This window comes from Heptranchias perlo, chromosome 19, assembly GCF_035084215.1.
Source record: "Heptranchias perlo isolate sHepPer1 chromosome 19, sHepPer1.hap1, whole genome shotgun sequence".
Lineage (NCBI taxonomy): Eukaryota > Metazoa > Chordata > Chondrichthyes > Hexanchiformes > Hexanchidae > Heptranchias > Heptranchias perlo.
The window spans coordinates 45342960-45367066 of record NC_090343.1 but is presented as its reverse complement, the minus strand read 5'-3'; the positions used below and the strand labels follow the sequence as shown (position 1 = coordinate 45367066).

Sequence of the window (24107 nt, the reverse complement as noted above, 5' to 3'; positions counted from 1 at the left end):
TCTCTGTTGCATGACCAACGGGATTACTACAAAACCACAAACATACTTTTTTGTTGTCATATGACATTTATTTTTAGAAACTCTATCTTCGCTTTTTGAAATTGTCAAATATCACTCTTTACACATCTTAACCTCCTTGCGTAGTTCCCTGAAGTTCTTGGGGGGGGTGGGGGGGAAATTACAGTAAACTCATTGTTCCAAAATGGCTTTCACATTCCTAAATGAAGCCTTGCAGCAGTCATGAAATACTGTGAAATCTACAGCCCCCAGTTTTAAAGTCAGTCGTTGTGCTGCAGATAAAGGGCAAAATGTGGCAGAAATAGAAATTGTGGAAATATTGCAGAATGCTTTATTTCAGAGCCGAAATATACATTTCCCCAGAGAGCTCGGATGGAGTAATAGGGGTTGTGCTCCCGTTCTTCGAGTTTCTCATTTAAGCCATGCTACTGGTGGGAGGTGCCAAGTACCATTTAGGTGGTGGTGGGGAGATGGAAAATTGAATGGAAAGTTCTGTTGACTGCTTTCTGCCCCCTTACAGCTGGTTTCAGTGTAGCATTAGCAGGTGACCTGGGAGTACATTGCCTGCCAGACTTTCATTGCAAGAGATGGTGTAGGGAGAGCAACAGGAAGGGGGGAGGAAGGGAAAAAAACATTAAATAGCTTGAGGTGGTGTTAAACCCCCCCCCCCCCACCCCCGCAAAGAAAAATGGCCTCTGGGTATGCTGATCTTATTCTTGACTCGTGTATGTGATGACTAATATCCAAATGTTTGTTCCTGCTTTATGAGGAAGTAGGGTGAAAACCAGTCTGTAAAGTCCATGTTATGGGAGGATGAAAATTCCATTGTGTTTTCACACTCGTACAGTGTTCTTCTGCTCAGATACAAGTGTGAAGTTGTCTTTTCCACGACCGATTCTGTCCCAAAGTTGCCGAGTTATGTTGGGTTCCAGTTCTACCTCTGCTGTTGGATGCCCTCTGATACCTCATTCACGTGGCCATTCCTTAGATGTCAGCCTTGATGGTGAAACCTGGGTTTTCTGTTTTTGACATAGCTTAGACCCAAATATCTATTAGCAGGTTTTAGACTAGCTCAAATGGAATTGTGCTGAATTTTCTGTGGTCAGCTCTTAGGCATAACTAGAGGTACAGGTTCAGACTGGTGTCGGGAACACACCAGTGGCAGGAGTGGAAAGTTGCATGAGACAATTAAAGGGGAGTGTTGCAGTAGGGTGTCAAAAATTCTGAAAGCTTTTGGAAAGCTTGAAACATCTACTCAATCCATTGTCAGCCTTTGTCAAGGCTGAAGGGGCAGGGGATTAAGGTGGAATAAGCAAAAAGGAGAGGAAGGGAATCTCAAGGTGCAGACATGAGTATGCAGGCAATTGATGAACAGCTCCAGCACCTGACTCTTTGTTTGCTGCTGCAATGGAGGTGGTGCTACATGAGGTGATTGGGAGGAAGATTGCCCTCTGTGCCACTCCGTTGCACCACTGCCATATATCAGCGTTGCAGCATGACTGCAGGGAGTGGAGCCAAGTTTTAGGCTCCAGCTGGCTGTTACTCAGTGCATGTGCTGGCCCTATGCTGCATGGTAGCTGCAGATGTCGTTGCAGCAGATGGCACAGCCATGTATTTGCCTCTCTGGTGACCCAGGCCCTGACAACCTCAGCATACTATTTGACCCTGAGCTGAGCTTCCGACCACACATCCTCTCCATCACCAAGACCGCCTAGAAGATGCTCCTTAAAACCTACCTTTTTGACCAAGCTTTTGGTCACTGTCCTAATATCTCCTTATGTGATTCGGTGTCAAATTTTGTTTGATGTTTCTTGAAGTGCCTTGGGACTTTTTGTTACATTAAAGGTGCTATGCAAGTGCAAGTTGTTGTAATCTTTGCTTCCAATTTCCAGCCTTCCCTTGCCTTCACATGGTCCATCTCCAACTCTTCCCTTCCTCGGCTTCTCTACCTCCATTTCTGGGGATAGGCTGTCCACCAATATATATTATAAGCCACTGACTCCCGCAGCTACCTTGATTACACTTCCTCCCACCCTGCTTCCTATAAGGATTCTATTCCCTTCTCCCAGTTTCTCCATCTCCGTTGCATCTGTTCTGACAATGCCACCTTCCACACCAGTGCTTCCGATATGTCGTCTTTTTTCCTCAACTGAGGATTCCCCTCCACTGTAGTTGACGGGGCCCCCGACCGTGTCCGTCCTATTTCCCGCACTTCTGCCCTCACTCTTCCCCCCTCCCTTCCAGAACCATAATAGGGTCTCCTTTGTCCTCACCTTCCACCCCACCAGCCTCCACATTCAACGGATCATCCTCTGCCATTTCTGCCACCTCCAGCACGATCCCACCACCAAACACATCTCCCCTCCCCTCCCCTTTCAACATTCCGAAGGGGCCGCCCCGTCCGTGACACCCTGGTCCACTCTTCCATCTCCCCGAGCACCCGCTCTCCTCCCCACGGCACCTTCCCGTGCAAGTGAAGGAGTTGCAACACCTGCCCCTTCACCTCCTCCCTCCCTACCGTCCAGGGTGCCAAACACTCCTTCCAGGTGAAACAGCGATTTACTCGTACTTCTTTCAATTTATTATACTGTATTCGCTGCTCACGATGCGGTCTCCTCTACACTGGGGAGACTAAACGCAGATTGGGTGATCGCTTTGCTGAAAACCTCCGCTCTGCCTGCAAACGTGACCCTGACCTGCCAGTCGCTTGCCATTTTAATTCTTTGTCCCACTCCCGCTCTGACCTTTCTGTCCTCAGCCTCTTCCACTGTTCAATGAAGCTCAACGGAAGCTCGAGGAACAGCACCTCATCTTTCGTTTTGGCACTTTACAACCTTCCAGACTCAACATTGATTTCAATAACTTCAGACCATAACCACTGCTCCCATTTTTTGGTCAGCTAGTGCTGGTAATGGTTCTGCTGTTGCCATTCACAGCTACTCCAGACCCATCTTTTGTTTCTTTACTTGCCCCATTACCACCCTCCTTGCCCCATTACCACCCTCCTTGCCTTGCACCATCATCCTTTTTGTCATTTAATCACTCTTGGCTTCTACCCTATCACAGACCTTCCCTTTTGTTCTTTCCTCCCCTCCCCTCCTTTCTCTGTCTCTGTACTTGCTTAAAGTCTACTCTTTAACATCTTCCAGTTCTGACGAAAGGTCTTCGACCTGAAACATTAACTCTGTTTCTTTCTCCACAGATGCTGCCTCACTTGCTGAGCTTCTCCAGCATTTTCTGTTTTTATTATTGTTATTTTTGTTGCTGTTGACAGTTCTTTCATTGCCAAGGAGGTGTGCCAGGACTTGCAGAAATGTTTGACCACACCAATCGGGCTGCTCTCACCATTAATCCTAGCAAACCTCCTTTCCTGTATTGTCACTAACAGCATAACATATGGTGATTGGGGTGCTTCTGAGAAAGAAAGCATCCAACATTATAGTTGGCCAGGCATTTAGGAATTAGAGCATAGGAACATTATACGGGAGTGGGCTATTCAACCCCTCAAGCCTGCTCTGCCATTCAATTAGATCATGGCTGATCTGCACCTCAACTCCATTCCCTGCCTTTGCTCCATATCCTTTGCTACCTTTACCTAACAAAAATCTATCCCCAGTCATGAAAACTCCAATTGTCCCAGTTTCCACTGGAGAGTTCCAGATTTCTACTACCTTCTGTGTGAAAAAATGCTTCCTGATTTCGCTTCTGATTGGCCTAGTTGTAATTTTAAGATTATGTCCCCCTGTTTTTGGTTTTCCCCACTACAGGAAATAGTTTACATATCTTAGTGGCCTATTGGTTCTGCTGTCCAGCTTCCATTGAGAAGAGGAGCCTTTATCTGCACTAATTATCTGCCAAAGCAAAGTATTTTCACCTAGTCTGTAGGTATGGGTGGGCGTGGAGAATCTTTTTTGCAGCCTGACCTGGCTGGCAACTTTCGTGTAAGGGAATTCCTGTTGGGAAAAGCCATCGGTGCTAATTACGATGCTGGATATAGAACTAATAGTGCATAACGATTAGGACAAAGATTAAGTACCAGAAGGGGGGAAAGTGCCAAAAATAAATGTTGAAGAAATAGTTGAAATACATTTACCGTAACATTGCTATGTCCTTTCCATGACCTCCAGAACCCTGGACATCCGTGTCACCTGAATGTGATTAACATTTGATGTTGATGTCCTGTATGCCAAAATAGCAGGAAATGGTGTACAGGACTACTATTTAAATGAAGTTCCCATCTGTTTGAGGTGCTGCTGTCAGGAAACCAAGTGAGTGGAGTTCCAACAGAAGAGGACATTCACCTATTTGCCCCCCATAAAATTTGGATGGACCGTCCTGGAAAATCCAGGGTTGAAAGTTGGCGTCTATGGGGAGCATTTCAACTGGACCCGATCCTGTTCTCCTCCCAACATTTATATAAGCACTATTCCAGCAGGGATCACTGGATAATGATCGTAAACAATTTTACAACACCAAGTTATAGTCCAACAAATTTATTTTAAATTCCACAAGCTTTCGGAGGCTTCCTCCTTCCTCAGGTGAATGGTGTGGAAATGAAATTTTCGAATCCTTCGCATTTGAAAATCACAGAACAATGCCTGGTGATTACTGCCCGTTGCCAAGGCAATCACAGTGAGCAGACAGAGAGGTGTCACCTAAAAGGCCACCGAATATACAAACCCCCAAAAAAAAAGAGAGAGAGAGAAGGAAGACAGTCAATGACCCGTTATATTAAAAACAGATAACATTTGTTTGCTGGTGGGGTTACGTGTAGTGTGACATGAACCCAAGATCCCGGTTGAGGCCGTCCTCATGGGTGCGGAACTTGGCTATCAATTTCTGCTCGACGATTTTGCGTTGTCGTGTGTCTCGAAGGCCGCCTTGGAGTATGCTTACCCGAAGGTCGGTGGCTGAATGTCCTTGACTGCTGAAGTGTTCCCCGACTGGGAGGGAATCCTCCTGTCTGGCAATCGTTGCGCGGTGTCCGTTCATCCGTTGTTGCAGCGTCTGCATGGTCTCGCCAATGTACCATGCTCTGGGGCATCCTTTCCTGCAACGTATGAGGTAGACAACGTTGGCCGAGTCACAGGAGTATGAACCATTCACCTGGTGGGTGGTGTCCTCTCGTGTGATGGTGGTATCTGTGTCGATGATCTGGCATGTCTTGCAGAGGTTACCGTGGCAGGGTTGTGTGGTGTCGTGGACACTGTTCTCCTGAAAGCTGGGTAATTTGCTGCGAACGATGGTCTGTTTGAGGTTGGGTGGCTGTTTAAAGGCGAGTAGTGGAGGTGTGGGGATGGCCATAGCGAGGTGTTCGTCATCATTGATGACATGTTGAAGGCTGCGGAGAACATGGCGTAGTTTCTCCGCTCCGGGGAAGTACTGGACGACGAAGGGTACTCTGTTGGTTGCGTCCCGTGTCAGTCTTCTGAGGAGGTCTACGCGATTTTTCGCTGTGGCCCGTCGGAACTGTCGATCGATGAGTCGAGCATCATATCCCGTTCTTACTAGGGCGTCTTTCAGCGTCTGTAGGTGTCCATCGCGTTCCTCCTCGTCTGAGCAGACCCTGTGTATTCGCAGGGCCTGTCCATAGGGGATGGCCTCTTTGACGTGGTTAGGGTGGAAGCTGGAAAAGTGGAGCATCGTGAGGTTGTCCGTGGGCTTGCGGTAGAGTGAGGTGCTGAGGTGCCCGTCTTTGATGGAGATTCGTGTGTCCAAGAAAGAAACTGATTCTGAGGAGTAGTCCATGGTGAGCTTGATGGTGGGATAGAACTTGTTGATGTTATCGTGTAGTCTCTTTAGTGATTCCTCACCGTGTGTCCATAGAAAGAAAATGTCGTCGATGTATCTGGTGTATAGTGTTGGTTGGAGGTCCCGCGCAGCAAATTACCCAGCCTTCAGGAGAACAGTGTCCACGACACCACACAACCCTGCCACGGTAACCTCTGCAAGACATGCCAGATCATCAACACAGATACCACCATCACACGAGAGGACACCACCCACCAGGTGCACGGTTCATACTCCTGTGACTCGGCCAACGTTGTCTACCTCATACGTTGCAGGAAAGGATGCCCCAGAGCATGGTACATTGGCGAGACCATGCAGACGCTGCGACAACGGATGAACGGACACCGCGCAACAATCGCCAGACAGGAGGGTTCTCTCCCTGTCGGGGAACACTTCAGCAGTCATGGACATTCAGCCACCGACCTTCGGGTAAGCATACTCCAAGGCGGCCTTCGAGACACACGACAACGCAAAATCGTCGAGCAGAAATTAATCGCCAAGTTCTGCACCCATGAGGACGGCCTCAACCGGGATCTTGGGTTCATGTCACGCTACACGTAACCCCACCAGCGAACAAATGTTATCTGTTTTTAATATAACGGGTCATTGACTGTCTTCCTTCTCTCTCTCTTTTTTGGGGGGTTTGTATATTCGGTGGCCTTTTAGGTGACACCTCTCTGTCTGCTCACTGTGATTGCCTTGGCAACGGGCAGTAATCACCAGGCATTGTTCTGTGATTTTCAAATGCGAAGGATTCGAAAATTTCATTTCCACACCATTCACCTGAGGAAGGAGGAAGCCTCTGAAAGCTTGTGGAATTTAAAATAAATTTGTTGGACTATAACTTGGTGTTGTAAAATTGTTTACAATCGTCAACCCCAGTCCATCACCGGCATCTCCACATCATGGATCATGATCAGGAGCAGGGCAGTTGTTAACTTTTTCCCTTCCTAACCCAGAAGCGCTGAGGTCAATTATAATGGCTGTATTTCAACAACTGCAATTTGCATTTATATTGCACCTTTTAAAGTAGAAAAATGTCCCATGGTGCTTCAGAGGTGTAATGAAAAATAATGGCTGCTGAGTCGAAGAGATAGTGTTACAGAGGTGGGCTTGAAGAAGGGTCTCAAAGGAGGAGGTGGCAGTTGGAGAGATTTAAGGAGTGTGGTGCCTCGGCAGCTGAAGGCATTGGATACAACAACGGCTATGGGCCCAGCCAACATCCGGCTGTAGTGCTGAAGACTTGTGCTCCAGAACTAGCCGCGCCTCGTAGCTGTACTGGAACAGTTTGGCTAAACACTGGCATCTACCTGACAATGTGGAAAATTGGCCAGGTATGTCCGATCCATAAAAAGCCGGATAAATCCAATCCGGCCAATTACCGCCCCAACAGTCTACTCTCAATCATCAGCAAAGTGATGGAAGGTGTCGTCGACAGTGCTATCAAGCGGCACTTACTCACCAATAACCTGCTCACCGATGCTCAGTTTGTGTTCTGCCAAGACCACTGCTCCAGACCTCATTACAGCCTTGGTCCAAACATGGACAAAAGAGCTGAATTCCAGAGGTAAGGTGAGAGTGACAGCCCTTGACATCAAGGCAGCATTTGATCGAGTGTGGCACCAAGGAGCCCCAGTAAAATTGAAGTCAATGTGAATCGGGGAAAACTCTCCAGTGGCTGGAGTCATACCTAGCACAAAGGAAGATGGTAGTGGTTGTTCGAGGCCAATCATCTTAGCCCCAGGACATTGCTGCAGGAGATGCTCAGGACAATGTCCTAGGCCCAACCATCTTCAGCTGCTTCATCAATGTCCTTCTCGCCATCATAAGGTCAGAAAAGGGGATGTTCGCTGATGATTGCACAGTGTTCAGTTCCATTCGCAACCCCTCAGATAATGAAGCAGTCCATGCCAGCATGCAGCAAGACCTGGACAACATCCAGGCTTGGGCTGATGAGTGCCAGGCAATGACCATCTCCAACAAGAGAGCGTCCAACCACCTCCCCATAACATTTAACGGCATTACCACCACCGAATCCCCCACCATCAACATCCTGGGAGTCACCATTGACCAGAAACTTAACTGGACCAGCCACATAAATACTGTGGCTACAAGAGCAGGTCAGAGGCTGGGTATTCTGCGGCGAGTGACTCATCTTCTGATTCCCCAAAGTCTTTCCACTATCTACAAGGCACAAGTCAGGATGGAATGGATGAAATACTCTCCACTTGCTTGGATGCACCTCAGCAATTCGCCAAGGCTTCTTCGACAGCACCTCCAAACCACTCACAAAAGATGAAAGTTGAGGAACTTGAGAATAGGGAAATTATACCACTGGAGGAGGGTACAGAGATAAGGCCATGAAAGGATTAAAATGCAAGGATGTTAAGTTTGAAGTGTTGGGGAACTGGGAGCCAATGTAGATTCAACAAGGACAAGGGTGATGGATAATTGGGACCTGGTGCAGGACAGCAAATGGGCAGCAGAGTTTTGGATAAGCTGAAGTTTATGGAGTGTACAAGATGGGAGGTTGGCCAGGAGAGTATTGGTTTAGTCGAGTCTGGAGGTAACAAGATCGTGGATGAGAGTTTCAGCAGATGGGCTGAGGCAGGGGCAGATGCAGGTGATGTTATGGAGTTGTAGGCAGTCTTTATGATAGTTCATATGGAAGCTGAACTTGGGGTTGAAAAGGATGCTGTAGTTGCGAACAGTCTGGTTTTGCCTGAGACAGTATCTGGGAAGAGGGAATAAAGTCTTTGGGGACGAAGTTTGCGGCGGTGGGAGGGGGGGCACAGGCGATGGCTTCAGTCTTCTCAATGTTTAACTGGAGGAAACTGGCTCATCCAAGATTGGACATCGGGTAAGCAGTCTATTAGCTGGGAGGGTCGAGAGAAATGGGGGAGAGGCAGAGCTGAGTGTCAACGATGTACAAGTGGAAGCTGATCCGTTCTCTGCAGATGATTTGGCCAAGGGGCAACATGTATAAAAGGAAGAGGGGGAAGCCCAGGATGAATGCCTGGTTGATTCCCAAGCTGTTGGAATAGGGGTGGAGAAGCCTTGGTAGAGATTCATGGGCTACGGATAGGTAAGAATGGAACCGAGCGAGGGCACTCCCACTGAACTGGAGAATGACGAGACGTTGGAGGAGGATGGTGTGACCAACTGTGTCAAGGACTGAAGAGAGGGTGAGGAGGGATAATTTACCATGGTCACAGCCATAGAATGTCATACATGACTTTGGTCAGGGCCATTTTAGTGTTGTGGAAGTGGTGGAAACCTGATTGAGGAGATTCAGGCATAGAGTTGCGGGAGAGATGGGCGTGGATTTGAGAGGCAACAACACGTTCAAGAACTTTGGAGAGGAAAGGCTGGTTGAAGATTGGGTGATAGTTTGCAAGGACAGACGGGGTCATGGTGGTTTTGAAAGGAAAGGGGACAGTGCTTGAGGAGAAGGAATGATTTACAATGTTAGTTCATATTGGCACTAGGAAGGGAAGTTGGGTCGGGGCAATTTAATGGGAAAGGGGTCGAGATCGAGGGAGATGGGGGCCTGGAGGATATTTGGCTTGATAGGGAAAGGGGGAGAAGCAGCAGAGCCAGCTGAATGGATGGTCTCTCTTGGTGACAAAGTCCATGAGCTTCTTGCAATTGTGTTTTTTTTTATTTGTTCATGGGATGTGGGAGTCTCTGGCGGGGCCAGCATTTATTGCCCATCCCTCATTGCCCTTGAGAAGGTGGTGGTGAGCTGCCATTTTGAACCGCTGCAGTCCGTGTGGTGAAGGTTCTCCCACAGTGCTCTTAGGAAGGGAGTTCCAGGACGATGAAGGAACCCAGCGACGATGAAGGAACGGCAATATATTTCCAAGTCGGGATGGCGTGTGACTTGGAGGGGAACATGCAGGTGGTGGTCCCATGTGCCTGCTGCCCTTGTCCTTCTAGGTGGTAGAGGTCGCGGGTTTGGGAGGTGCTGTCGAAGAAGCCTTGGCGAGTTGCTGCAGTGCATCCTGTGGATGGTACACACTGCAGCCACAGTGCGCCGGTGGTGAAGAGAGTGAATGTTTAGGGTGGTGGATGGGGTGCCAGTCAAGCGGGCTGCTTTGTCCTGGATGGTGTCGAGCTTCTTGAGTGTTGTTGGAGCTGCACTCATCCAGGCAAGTGGAGAGTATTCCATTACCCCCCGGACTTGTGCCTTGTAGATGGTGGAAAGGCTTTGGGGAGTCAGGAGGTGAGTCACTCGCCACAGAATACCCAGCCTCTGACCTGCTCTTGTAGCCACAGTATTTATAGTTAAGTTTCTGGTCAATGGTGACCCCCAGAATGTTGATGGTGGGGGATTCTGCGATGGTAATGCCATTGAATGTCAAGGGGAGGTGGTTAGACTCTCTCTTGTTGGAGATGGTCATTGCCTGGCACTTGTCTGGCCCGAATGTTACTTGCCACTTAGCAGCCCAAGCCTGGATGTTGTCCAGGTCTTGCTGCATGCGGGCTCGGACTGCTTCGTTATTTGAGGGGTTGCGAATGGAACTGAACACTATGCAATCATCAGCAAACATCGCCGTTTCTGACCATATGATGGAGGGAAGATCATTGATGAAGCAGCTGAAGATGGTTGGGCCTAGGACACTGCGCTGAGGAACTCCTGCAGCAATGTCCTGGGGCTGAGATGATTGGCCTCCACCAACCACTACCATCTTCCTTTGTGCTAGGTATTTGGGTTCTGCCAGGACCATCGGTGAGCAGGTTATTGGTGAGTAAGTGCTGCTTGATAGCACTGTCGACGACACCTTCCATCACTTTGCTGATGTTTGAGAGTAGACTGATGGGGCGGTAATTGGCCGGATTGGATTTGTCCTGCTTTTTGTGGACAGGACATACCTGGGCAATTTTCCACATTGTCTGGTAAATGCCAGTGTTGTAGCTGTACTGGAACAGCTTGGCTAGAGGTGCAGCTAGTTGTTGTTAGAGATGAGGATAGAGAAGGCAGAGGAGAGTAGTATAAGGAGATTGTTGGTACTGGAGAAAAGATGCCAGGGGTTATCTTTGCTTTCTGGAATGATCCTAGAGTAGTGGGCACTTTTGGTAGAGGAGAGTGAAGTTTGGTGGAGCTTGATGTGGTCCAGCCAGATCGGGCAATGGATGGCTAAGCCAGTTGTACACCAGATACGCACAGTTTGGACTTGAAGGAGCAGAGATGGGGTAATGACGGGAATGGGAGACAGTGAGGGATTTGTTTGGGGAACAGCATCAAAAGTGGAGGTGTGGGGTATGGATGAGCAAATCAACCGCTGCAGAGATATTGTGGTGAAAGGAGGGCCAAAAGCCAGGCATTTGGGAGTTTGAAAGTGCAGATTTGGATGAGAGCTTTTGTTTTCTAGGGGTGGATGTAGAAGGAAGTGAGGTTGGAAGAGGGTAAGGGGATGTGGGTGTTGAAGAAAACAAAGTGGTTGGAGATGGCTTCGTCCTTGATTGAGACTGCAAAGTAGAGAGGTTACGGGAGATGCTGAGGTCAAGGGGTGAATATGGATAACTCAGTTCATGTAGAGAGAGAGGTTTAGGGAGGACAAGAGTTTGCTGAATTCAGAAGAGGGAATGGAGAACTAAGATGGTGACTTAAGTCACTGAGGCTGTGGGGTCAAAGTACACAGTCTGAAGGAGAAAGGATATCTCAGGAAGTAACTCGGAGTTTGGGGGTACAGTAGACAACAAGGATATTAAAGGAACAGGGCAAGATGTTTGGAGTAGGGGAAAGACCAAGGTGTGAGTTGGTGATGAATCCCACACCACTACTGTGATAGGGCAGGGTGGGTGGTGGAAAGTATAGCCAAGCAGGGAGCCTTTGGTAAGGGGCAAGGTGTCACCACTGTGAGTCAAGTTTCAGTCAAAGCTAGGAAGTCAATACAATTATCCACACATGGCCGTGGATGGCAAGGGCTTGTTCACAAAGGAATGAACACTCTGGAGAGGAATGTGGAGAGGGCTGGTGATTGTTGATCTGCAGTAGTATCCAAGGGGGCAGTGGTTAGGGGGTGAGCGGAATGGGAAGGAGGTCAATTGAGGTTAGCTGCCAGTTGTTGTGGGGGTGGTGGCGGAAAGATCAGCACGAAAGGAGAATGGGGCAGTTGTTGCTGTTTGTAAGAAGGCAGTGTGCACCAGTGGACCTGGTGAACCAGCAGAGGAATGAGGTGCAGTAGGACTTAAACGCATGGACCAACAGCAGTGAAGACCAGGGAACCAAGGAATGGTGAAAGCTAAATCCAGGGGATCAGTGCAGATGAGGGAGCTGATCTGAGGAACAGCTGTCGAGTGGCGTGGAGTGTACAAGATTGGGAGCAGCAGAAGATTGAGGAGCTAGTCCAACCCAATCCAGTGAAGGATAATATAGGGATTCTGAAGGATGAATGGGGCAGAGTGGAGTCAGTGGCTACGGGAAGCAAGTGGATAGCAGCAAAGCCGAAATCATTCAGCAGCATTGGAGCAGAATCCAGAACAGGATGGGAACCAGCAGTAATGTAGAAGAGGTAGCCCGCCATAGAGTGAAAGGTCCCAGTGGAGGAGCAGAAACTGAGTTTGTAGCAGGTCAAGTAGTGGAATAGTCCAGCAGAGAACACTGTTTCAGTAGAAAGCAGTGGCGAAGGTGGAAATCATGGTAAAGCCCAGAAGCCAACGGAGAAAAGGGATTCAACCTAGGAGAAAGCGGGATTTCTTCCCATGACCCACCACAGCAGCAGAAGCTAGCAGTGCACTGGAAACCTAATGGGTAACAACAGCAGCAGGTCAGGGGCCAGGGGGACGGGTAGGCACTGTAGGCTACAACAGGTTACCTTAAACTTGGAGTTGAGTGGCAGAGCCAAGTCATGACCGCTGGCTAAGGTATACAGCGTAGTCCTGATGGCATGGGAGTCCAGGAAATCAAATGTGAGCAAAGTCCCAGATGCCAACAAGAGCACAGGTAGAAACACAACCAACAGGGTGAGGGGATGGTAAGATCAGCTAACTCAGCGTGGATGAGGCTTTGAATATGGGATATTGCTGTTTTATGTGGCTTAGTTAACTGACCAATGCATTCACCAAATGAGATTGAGAAATGTGCTACTTTTTGTGAAACACTTTTGATTTTGATTTGTTTTCCTTTTTAATATGCATCTGTTTATCACAACTCAAGATTTGCAGTGCATAGGGTGAAATATCGTGATTGTCTCAAATGATCATTTATCTGTTAAATTGCCAAATATCCATTGACAATGTGAACCAGTCAAAAAGTACTGATCAGTAATGAGCAGTAAACTATGCAATGAAATCCCACAAAAAGTTCCTATTAACAAACCAGTTAGTAATGTAAGTCCGACTAAATTGTGCGAATTATTTTCCTCTGTCTTCGGATACCATTTCTCTTCCTCACTCACGTCAGCATGTGTAACGTACAAAAAAAATGCATAATTCTGGAAAATATGGCTTAAACCTACCCCCACTAAATTAGGTATTTAATGTTAGAAATTTCAGCCAGAAGTTTTCCCCAAATAGTCCTGTCCTGTCTCAGACCATGAGTGGGAAATCCCATCTGAACCTTGGGTGGTAGGCATTTCTAGCTCGTTTGAACAGATTCTATGTATGAGAATATGCTTCGTGGGCATTGTAGTTTTTACTCTGTGGAACTACAAGAGCCAGCGCGACCATGACATTCCATCTCACACGATAACCAGCTAGAAAAGGACCAGGAATTTATAGCTCCTGTTAAGAAATTTTGTGCACGTATGATGTGTCATTGGAGTTGTAGCTTTTATGCTTCTCCCATGGAACTGCATTATCTGTGACAAATAGGCAGAACATTTACAAATAGTATGAGGTGCGAATGGCAGTAAGATCAAAATAGATTTTATTTTTTTGTTTTATATACAGTTTAAGCCATTAAATAAAAATGAGCAGCGGTGTTATTTTGGGGTGAGTTTTTTTCCTGTCATTGAGAGGGACCGATGTTTGAACTCGGGCCATAAAGGACTGTTGGAGGCACTTGGATGCTGGAGTCAGTCAGTGAATCAGACAGGCCGTGGCAAATCAGCACTGTTCAGGTGCTGGCCAACAGTGGGAAGAGGTTCCCTGGGCAATGCCATACCACCAGCAACCTCAAGAGGTCTACTGTGGGGAAATAAGGAAGAGGGGGGAATAACTTTTAAAATCATAATAATTGAGAAAGAAAGAGGAAGGTTTTGGGAAGGAGGAATAATTAAAGAAGATGCAGAGGTGTCAGCTTTGGCTCAGTGGGTAGCACTCTCGCCTCTGAGTCAGCAGGTTGTGGGTTCAAGTCCTACTTAAAAGACGTGAACACAAATTCTAGGCTGACACTCCAGTGCAGTACTGAGTACTGAATTATGAGGTGCCGGCTTTCGGATGAGGCGCCAAACCAAGGCCCCATCTGCTCTCTCAGGAGGACGTAAAAGATCCCATAGCACTATTTGAGGAAGAGCAGGGGAATTCTCTCTGGAAATTTGATTTTAAAGGTCAACATCCTCTCTTTCAAATCCCTCCATTGTCTCATTCACCCTACCTGGTGTCAGCTGTGGCTCAGTGGTGGCACTCTTGCCTCTGAGTCAGAAGGTTGTGGGTTCAAGTCCCACTCCAGAGACCTGAGTACAAAATTGAGGTCAATAAGGCCCCATCTTCCCCCTCAGGTGGACATAAAGATCCCATGGCACTATTCAAAGAGCAGCGGAGTTCTCCCCGGTGTCCTGACCAATATTTATCTCTCAACCAACATCACTTTAAAAAAAAAACCCAACAGATTAGTCATTATTACGTTGTTTGTGGGACCTTGCTGTATGCATATTGGCTGCTGCATTTCTGTACATTACAACAGTGATTGCACTTTAAAAATACTTCATTGGCTGTAAAGCACTTTGGGATGTCCTGAGGTTGTGAAAGGTGCTATATAAATGCTATATAATCTGCTGCTACCATCCTTTCAGGCGTAGCATTGCAGATCGTAATAGGCGCAGGGAAAAGGAAGGGGGCAGAGACATGTTGGGAGAGGTCTCAGCCCCCAATACGATGCCCAGGATTTTCATGGGCTTCCCCTAGATATGAAATTTGTATTTTAATTAAATGGGAGGAGTTGTTCCTGGCCCCTCTTCTTTCTCTTTCCCCCCCCCCACTTTCCGTGCCTCATTTTCCTGAGGATTGTTGAGTGACCTGGCGGGGAGGCACCTGAAGAATCTGTGTAATACTGTGCCCTTTGACCCTCAGGATTGGCGGGTCCGTGGGGCCTGAAGGTAGGCCAAAGAGGAGGCAGATAAGTCAATAAAATTTAATTGCTATTTCCCCTACCCTCCCCCCACCCCGGGCAAACTAAATGCCTTAAAGGTCTTCTGGTTGCAGCTGTCCAGTGGCCCTATCTTAGTGGCCTGGAGCATAGCTGCAGGTGTGCTCATATTTCCTCCTCAAGTCACAAGTATGTGGATCATAATATTGCTTTCAAGATGATTTAATAAAACGTCTCAATCTCTGGTTTTACTAACTTGTAACCAAGCTGAACTGTCCAATGAAAGTTGATAATTGGTATCTGTTATTGGATTCCTTTATTCAACCATTTTTATTTTGACCGTGAGTCTGCCCTTTAGGCCGAGAGATTTTAAATTCAGAGTGGATGTCGTACTGGTGGATACTGTCAGGTATCACTTGTTATTGATAATCATTTTGGTTTTATATTGTGACCCATCTTTATGTAGGTAACTCTCGTGAATGAATACAATTCCTATGTTTAAACTGGTTTGCAACTCTGTCATTCTTACTGATCGTAAATCCTAGTCTGACCATCTCCTTGTTGATTTTTCCTCTGATATTTAAAGAAAATCTTATTTAAATGATGTTATGCCTTATTTTTAAAAAGGGGGTGAATGAATATCTGGCTAGGAATGAGATTGTAGGTTGTAGCCAGAAGTAGAAATTATCGAATACTCTATGGAATAGTGTAGCTCCTATCCTGTGGAGAGCACAGATATATCATCTGTAGAATGCATCTGTCCCAAAATGTAGACTATAATGTTCTATTAAAATCTTGGAATTTTTCTCTCTTACCTTTGGGAGGGTCAGGAAATGTTTCACGAGTTTTATGTTCTTCACTGTTGTACCTATGGTTAATTACCTCCAATAGGAGGTCAAATCAATTGGGGAAAGTCCAATTTGTATGTGGTTTGTGGGAGGAATGGGCTTGATAAGTGGAATGGCCTTTTATGTTATGTTTTGAGTTAATACATTGCAGAGGATTAGTTTATAATACACTTTCTGCTTACCTCTCTTTGTAATCAATAATATTCTTTTCAGTGATGCACAAGAGGACTCTGTACCGAGATATGCTCATTTGTGTTGGTAACAGGACACTTGAACACTAAGTAAATAACTGACTTGAAAGCATAGTTTGTTATATAAGTTAAAATACAATTTTGTCGTTGATGTCAGTGGTTCATTTACCTCTTACATAATGAAATAAAGTTTAAAGTCTATATAAAATAACAGTGCACAATTTTGTTGCTATACCATGGAGTTTATGAAGAATTGTACAAGGTGAGTGTCTGCTGGGTGTTGAAGACTGACCAATATAACATATACCAATCAATAACCATGACTAAACATAGGCTGCACAAGTTGCAACATCTTGCAACTTTAATATTGTAAAAAGGATATAGAAGCACTGGAAACAGTACAAAAGAGATACGCAGATGATACCGGAACTGAGAGGGTACAACTATCAGGAAAGACTGAACAGGCTGGGGCTCTTCTCTCTAGAAAAGACTGAGAGGTGACTTCTTGGAGGCCTTTAAAATTATGAAGGGGTTCGAAAGGGTAGTAGTAGAGAAGATATTTCCACTTGTGGGGAGTCTAAAACTAGGGGCCATAAATATAAGATAGTGACTAATAAATCCAATAAGGAACTCGGGAGAAACTTCTTTACCCAAAGTGAAGAGAATGTAGAACCCGCTACCGCATGGAGTGGTTAAGGCGAATAGAATAAATCCATTTAAGGGGAGGCTAGATATGTACATAAGGGAGAAAGGAATTAAAGGATATGTTGGCAAAGGTGAGAGGAAGTGAGGTGGGAGGAGACTCATGTGGAGCATTAACAACTGCATAGACCTGTTGGGCCGAATGGCCTGTTTCTGTGCTGTAAAATTCTATATAATCTGAAATGACAGTGAATTTTTTTAATTTCCATCAATATAAATATCTTCTATTTTCTCCTTTTATTAATTGCACCCATTGTCCTGATGAGTTCTTTCCCCAAAATATTTTTAAAAAAATCCCAAATGCAGGTACACTTGGATGTATTGCACTTAGTGACAGTTTTCTCATTGCTCCACCAATCTTGTCATCGGCTCCATTTACTGTTTCAGTTTAGAATAGCAGCAAGTATTTTACAACATTTCAGTGAGGTGAATGTATGTTCCAAAAGATAAAATGAAGCAAACTTTACATCATTCTCAATTAATATTAAAGAATTTATAACTATAAAGTGAGGTTGAAATTTTGTGGTTTATTGACCTTTTTTGAATGGTAGCCTTATTGGTTCTTAACAGCTGATAGACATGTCAGAAACAATTAAACAAAACAAAAAACCTCTTTGCAAGATGCAGACCCAATGCAAACTATGGTAATTCAGTCTGACTAAGCACTGGGGTGTTCAGTAAATTTCCCTAATTCCAGATAGCCAGTCCACCTCTGGCCCCACACACAAATGTGTGAAAACTAGACAGTTGACTGAAAACTAATTTTTTCACCATTTTGAACCACATTTTAGTTGTGTTGTATACTATCTTTAATTAACTTTCCAAAAAGGATTCAGTTGATTATAACATTGCTTTCAAGATGATTGAATAAAAATCTCTGGTCTAACTAACTTGCAACAGAGCCGATCTATCCAAAAAGAAAGCTGATATTGGTATCTGTGGTGCTGGAAGCCCCTCAGACTGCTTTGGTGAATTGCTCGTTAGTACTTAGTAAAGTGCAAATGCTGTAAGAGGAAACAACGTAGCTAATCAAACCACTTTGGTGGGAACGATATTACTTTGTCCTTCATGAAAAGCCTTTGTGTTGCAATATTTAAATCCGTTTGTTACTATTCATGTGAATATTCTGCCGGAAAGTTCATCAACTAAACTGGATTCCTTGACTAAAGCAATTTTTGATGTGCATTCTATTTCAAATAAGTGTTGTCTTCATTTTTGTATCTGAGATCAATAATTATACAGTGTGACTTTGAGTGAGGTCAGTCTTTGATACCCTAGTTCCACCATTGCATTCTGTCACAAAGTCCAACATTGATGTTGGGAGGTTGATTGTTCTTTTAGCTTATGTCACTTGCAAATGTACAGTTTGTGTGTCATATTACATACACATTCCAACACATTGTTGATATGCATTATATATGGCAGTTTGACAAATTGTATATATTTGCAGCAGGTGTTTTAATCATTGTTTTGATAGCCTTGAGATTTGTAAATACTGCTGCCGTTTGACCAATATTAAGAGGCAAAAAACACTATTTTAGCAAGAAACCTGATCAGTTTTCTCAAAATAGAGGATTTGATGCAGTGAAGAGGAGTTAGTGATTGAGTAGAAGTAATAACTGGCATATAATCATAACACCTCAGGTTTCAATGGATTAATGGGTAAAGCCCATCACAGCCAAAACAAAATGGGCCAAATCTTGTGGCGTGCGCCATTAGTTAGACTTTTTCCTGCACCCTTCAGCTGGTTTATATAATTTTTGCCATACTTAGCTGGCAGTGCGAGCTGATAACGGGTCATTTGGGACCTTAGTGAACGACGGGACCAACAGTGTATCTCCTTAATCAATGAGATTTAGGGATTGAGAAAGAAATAGCAGAATGACTCAAAGAGGGTGAATTCATGTCAAATCAGGTACAAATAGAGAAATAAAGAGAGAGAGGAAAAAAGATTGGACTGAGAAAGAGAAATGAGAAAAAGGAAAAGTAAGAAAGAAAATTTTAAATTGTTAAAATCATTAACAACAATTTACTACCTGCAGGAATGAGACTCAACAGCTTAAATAGTTCCCTTTCTGGGCAGGAGAGATTGATTGGCATTGCAATAACAATTATCACATCGTTAAAAGGGTACTTACACTCTTAATTATGACCCATACTTTCTGTGGCGAGTTTAATGGGCAATTAATCTGCAAATCCAGCAAGTTCTTAAAAATAACAAGGAGGCTAAAGACAAGATGTCGTTTGTGTGAAGCAAAATTGAACAGCAAGTTCTGGAGATTAGCAACTCACAGCATATCTCTTCATCCCCTGAACTTGCTGACTGATTTGCACATTAATAACAGCCTGCGTCGTTGACACAGTATTATTTTTCTAGGAAGATTTGGCCCAGCATGTGGGCCCAGGTTTCATTCCTGGTTTATATTGAGTTAGCTGATTTCAGCCTGGAGAGTATTTAGAATGCTACAATTGGCCTCACTACTCACTACTCCTAGGGATGGTAAAAATAAACCAGGATTCCTACTTCTGATATTTTTTTTATTTCATGGGATGTGGGTATCGCTGGCAAGGCTAGCATTTATTGCCCATCCCTAATTGCCCTTGAAGGTGGTGGTGAGCTGCCGCCTTGAACCGCTGCGTGTGGTGAAGGTTCTCCCATAGTGCTGTTAGGAAGGGAGTTTCAGGATTTTGACCCAGCGACAATGAAGGAACGGCAATATATTTCCAAGTTCGGGATGGTGTGTGCCTTGGAGGGGAACGTGCAAGTGGTGGTGTTCCCATGCGCTTGCTGTCCTTGTCCGTCTAGGTGGTAGAGATCGCGGGTTTGGGAGGTGATGTCAAAGAAGCCGTGGCGAGTTGCTGCAGTGCATCTTGTAGATGATACACATTGCAGCCACGGTGCGCCTATGGTGGAGGGAGTGTATGTCTAATGTGGTGAATCAGGTGCCCTTCTGGATGTGGGGTGAGGACAGAATTGGACTCAGCTGTGGTATCCATCGTGGTTCAGTAGCCTTTCAAGGCTTAGAAATAAAGAATGACAACATGAGGAGGTACAATTCCAAAGAGTCAGCACCTGCAGGATATTAGGCAACACAATTCTCATTTTTTAAAAAACTCTCCTGTTGCTCCCATGCAGATTGAAAAGGATTTTTATACCATGGAAGTACTAAAACATGATTAAAGCTTTTATGGGACATACTATTATTTTGAGTTCGACTGGTGGCTCAGTGGACCATTACTGAGCTGTACAGTGAGGAAGGTCCCAGGTTCAAACCCTGATGTATGCTAACTTAACTGCTTTGCAGGTGGGTTCAACATTCTTGGACTAGGGAGGGGAAAAAGTCAGTGAAAGTTCCTGTACTTACACACATTTTTCAGGAATCAGTGGTAATGTTGGGTGATGCAGTTGAATAGCCTGCTGCTACCTCCTTGCCTAAAGTCACACAAGAATGGCCACTTGGATGAGATATTGGAGGGCTGCAAAGCCTCGCAGAACCATACTCCAATGAACAACTCTACCAAACCATTGTTCACACACTCTGTTACGTTTGAATAGTCACTTTTTACAGTTCCTTAAACTAAAACAACATTATCCCTCACTGCATCCCTGCAGTTGGAAACAGTCCAATAATATGCCTCCAGCTCCCATATAGTTCATCAGTTGTTAAAGTACTTGAGATGTAAGATTTGGAATTTTCTTCATAGCATACCATCAATTGTTGGACACTTTTCTATCACAATATTATGCTTATCACCGTAATGACTGCATGCATGAATCTTTCTCATCAATAATACCATCTTGGGAAAGAACAACATTCTGGACTTGTTCAGAAATGTACATGATTATCATGTTTAAAATGTTCTACATGATCCTGTTTTAAATAAAACGTCAGCTAACCTTATTTTCCCTCCAGTTTGTGCTCCACTGAAGTAGCCTGTCTTTAGGGAAAATGAAATGGGCACAGTTAGTTCATGCTTTTATCTATGTGCAAACATACTATATATCTATGCAAAAGGAAAATTGAGCAAATAAATAAAACTACTCGTTTTCAAACTTTGTGTGTGGGGGACCTCTCGCTATTAATACTGAAGCAGTTTGTGTCCTAATTTTCAAAGATGGTGTCAGCTACTCAAAGGAACATAGTACTATAATTCTAAGATAAAAATATCAATAATGTGGTAGCGAATATAGAATAGAAGGATACTGTTTTCACATATACTGGGCCCTCACAAATCCTGTAGGCTACCTTTGCAAATCTCAGTTTGGAAATCTACACATTAAAACAGAATCCCTTGACTGGAAATAGAAATTATTTTTCAGTGACATACATATAAGAGGGAAAGTATCCAAAATTTAGAGCGTTATCCTGGAACAAAAAAATGACTTCATTCCGTGTGTTTTGTTGTAGCATGAATTCTGCAAGATTTTTTTTCCTAAGTGTATACATTGCCTATGCTGCTGCCATGGTCCGGTTGTGTTTAAAGAGGGCGCCTTGGCTTGCAGTGCAGTGACGCTATGTTATCATGTGAGAGTGGAGGTACCCATGGTACAGTTTGCTGTTTGCCCCACCCGTTTCTGTGTGTGTGTCTCTCTTTCTGCCTCTCCACATATCCAGCAACAGGGAGGGCTGCTCGCTGTAAAAAAAAATATATAAATATTATAAATAGAAATATTCAACAACAGAATAAGATTTACACACCTGGGGACAAGGAGAGGAGACGCCTTTTTTTTAAATCCAGAAGACTAGGGCTCGTGTTTACCACAAGCCAGATTTACAGCGAAAGGGGGAGGATTTACACCCGGGAAAGAGCATATTCACCCGGGGAGGAAAAGAGAAGAGAGAGCAAGCTACCGCTGGGAAATACAAGCAGGAGCTTTATACACAGGGAAATCAAACCGAAAGGAAATCCAGTTCACCCTGGGGGAAAACAGATCTTATCCCGTGGGGGGCGAAGAAGACAAAAAACCCTAATCCACCCGGGAGAGGAAAATAAGGAGAGAGAGAGAGAGAAAAAAATCGAGCAAGAGGAAATTTACACCGTGGCAGAGAGGAGGACATCAGCCGGAGGGAAAAGGGAGCGAGGAATTACACAGCGAAAAGAGGGAAAGACTAAAGCCGCCGCTGCCGCCTCCTTACCTCCATTTGTTACCGTCGCAATATTGTTTCTGATTTAAGTTCCTGGGAGAAGGAGGAAGGAACAACAAAAAAAATCCACAGGAAGGAAAGAGAAGAAACCTAAAAGGATATTTCATATTTAAAGGTTCTGCGGGCCAGCAGCAGAGAGAGAGAGAGAGGGGAGAACGCCCCGGCCGAGGAGGAGGAGGAGGAGGAGGAGGGACAGCGAGCGAGCGAGCCCGATCGCCCATTGATACAGTAACCCCCCTCTCCCCATCCCACCCTCCCGGCCTGAGAGCACCCCCTCTGCCCCGGCTCCCTGAAAATTGAGCGGCAGCGACAGTTTGGGAAACTAATTGAGGCGGGGAGGAAATATTGAACCATACGCCGGGCGGCGGCTCCAGGGCCTTCTCATTTATTTCATTGGATTTCGGGACCAAACGGGGAGGCCGAGGCCGAGCGGAATTATTAATTAATTTATATTTAATACGTACTGGTCCCCCCCCCCCTTTCCATCTTATTATTCGGTCGGTGTGGGGCGGTTAGAGGGGCTGGGGCCCGGCGGTAGAGGAGTTGGGGCCTGGCGCTCGCTGCTACTTGTGTCTCGGCGGTAAACGGGGGCTGGTGGGGCCTGGCGGTCGCTGCTCGCTCCCTCCCTCCCACCCACGTCTCGGCGGTAGAAGGGGCTGGGGCCCGGCGGTTAAAAAAAAAAAGGGGGTTGTTTGGGGGCCTGGCGGTAGAGGGGCTGGGGGCCCGGCCTCGCTCCCTTGTGTGTTGTCTCGGCGCTGAAGGGTGGCTGTGCAGCGGGGGCCCGGCGGTTGCTGCTGGCCGCTCATCTCTCGGATGACCATGGGGTGTTTAGGCAACAGCAAGACGGAGGATCAGAGGAACGAGGAGAAGGCGCAGCGCGAAGCCAACAAGAAAATCGAGAAGCAGCTGCAGAAGGACAAGCAGATCTACCGGGCCACGCACCGACTCCTGCTGCTGGGTATGTGGTGGGGACGGGGACGGGGTCCAGGACCAGTAACCTCCGGGGGAACCCCTAACACCCCCCCGCGCCCCAAACCGGCCGCACGGTGAACGGCTGGAGAAACATCTAGAAGCCGCAGCACTGACTGACTGACAGGCAGGCCCTGGTGGGGTGGTGCTGGGGAAATGGCTTCTGAGGGAGGGGGAGAAGGGCCTGATGTTTTGGGTGTGAATTGAATGACTTTTTTTTTTGGGTACAAATGTGTCCTCTTCCCTCTTTTTATAATACAAAAACAATCCTTAATTCAAGTTCTTTGAGTAGAGAAGCATTTGTGAAGGTGGGAATGTTTTTTTTTAAATGCTGGTAGGTCCTGGGTTCAGTGGAAGGCCCTGGTGTGTATGAAAAATAATACAACATGGAGGCTTGCTGCTGTCGTCGTTGAAAGGGACATTTTTTTGTTGTTGCCTGTGCAGCTTTTCAAATTCTGGACACTTATTTCCTAAAACAGTAAATTAATTGTTTGGGTTAGTTGTTTTTAAGATGTGTGGTTTTTTTTGAATGGGAGGGTTGGGGGTGGGGGGGAAGGCCTGGTATTAACAAGATACATATGGAGGCCGGTTGCCACTGGAAGTGGGTTTTAATCTTTTTTTTAACGTAAAATGGGCCGAAGTATTAAAACAGAGAAAAAAAAATGTATATATTATTAGTTGATCGAGGGATGCTGCAAATTGTCCGGAAATGTTAGGCTTTTTTTGAAGCCTAGTGTATTTATTTTATTTAAAATGGTGTAAACCGATGGAGGCGATTCATGATTTTATTAACAGGTACACAAATTACAGAGATTGACGGAGTTGTGAAGGAAAACAGAGAGGGCCTTGTATTTAGAAACTAATTTTATATAAAAAAAGAGAAATGGGACGAATTGAATAAAATGTCTTTTAAATATGTTGGAAGGGAGGCTTTGAAAACATGAAAACACGGGACTTGTCACTGCGGGCCTAAGCACAGAAAATATTGTTTCGATTTAAGATTTTTTTTTCAAAATTGCATTTCTTTATTGCAGGAGCTGGTGAATCCGGTAAAAGTACTATCGTCAAGCAGATGCGAATTTTACACGTCAATGGATTTCATGCCGAGTAAGTGGCTATATTGTTTTTAAGGTTTCCTGTGAAGCCAGCGCAATTTCCTTATTTCATATCGCGTGGCTGAGCTGGGGGT

At 45.4% G+C, this 24107-nt stretch overlaps 1 protein-coding gene and 1 long non-coding RNA gene across 4 annotated transcripts in view; one reads left to right on the top strand and one right to left on the bottom strand.

The window, feature by feature from the left end:
- LOC137335340 (uncharacterized) overlaps positions 1-22228 on the bottom strand; it is a 41532-nt gene extending 19304 nt beyond the window's left edge. The window contains exons 1-2 of the long non-coding RNA XR_010966394.1: positions 21503-22228; positions 20701-20741 (exon numbers count right to left, since the gene is read on the bottom strand). This is a non-coding gene — a long non-coding RNA (uncharacterized lncRNA). The remainder of the gene's footprint in view (positions 1-20700; positions 20742-21502) is intronic.
- gnas (GNAS complex locus) overlaps positions 1-24107 on the top strand; it is a 282461-nt gene that overhangs the window by 80855 nt on the left and 177499 nt on the right. The window contains exons 1-2 of one of the 3 annotated variants that reach the window (XM_068000670.1): positions 21391-22907; positions 23953-24025. In XM_068000670.1, coding sequence (XP_067856771.1) covers positions 22763-22907; positions 23953-24025 — 218 coding nt within the window. In that variant the 5' untranslated portion in view covers positions 21391-22762. Of the gene's footprint in view, positions 1-21390; positions 22908-23682; positions 23714-23952; positions 24026-24107 lie in introns of those variants that run through there. The other 2 variants (XM_068000671.1, XM_068000669.1) reach the window with 2 other exon arrangements.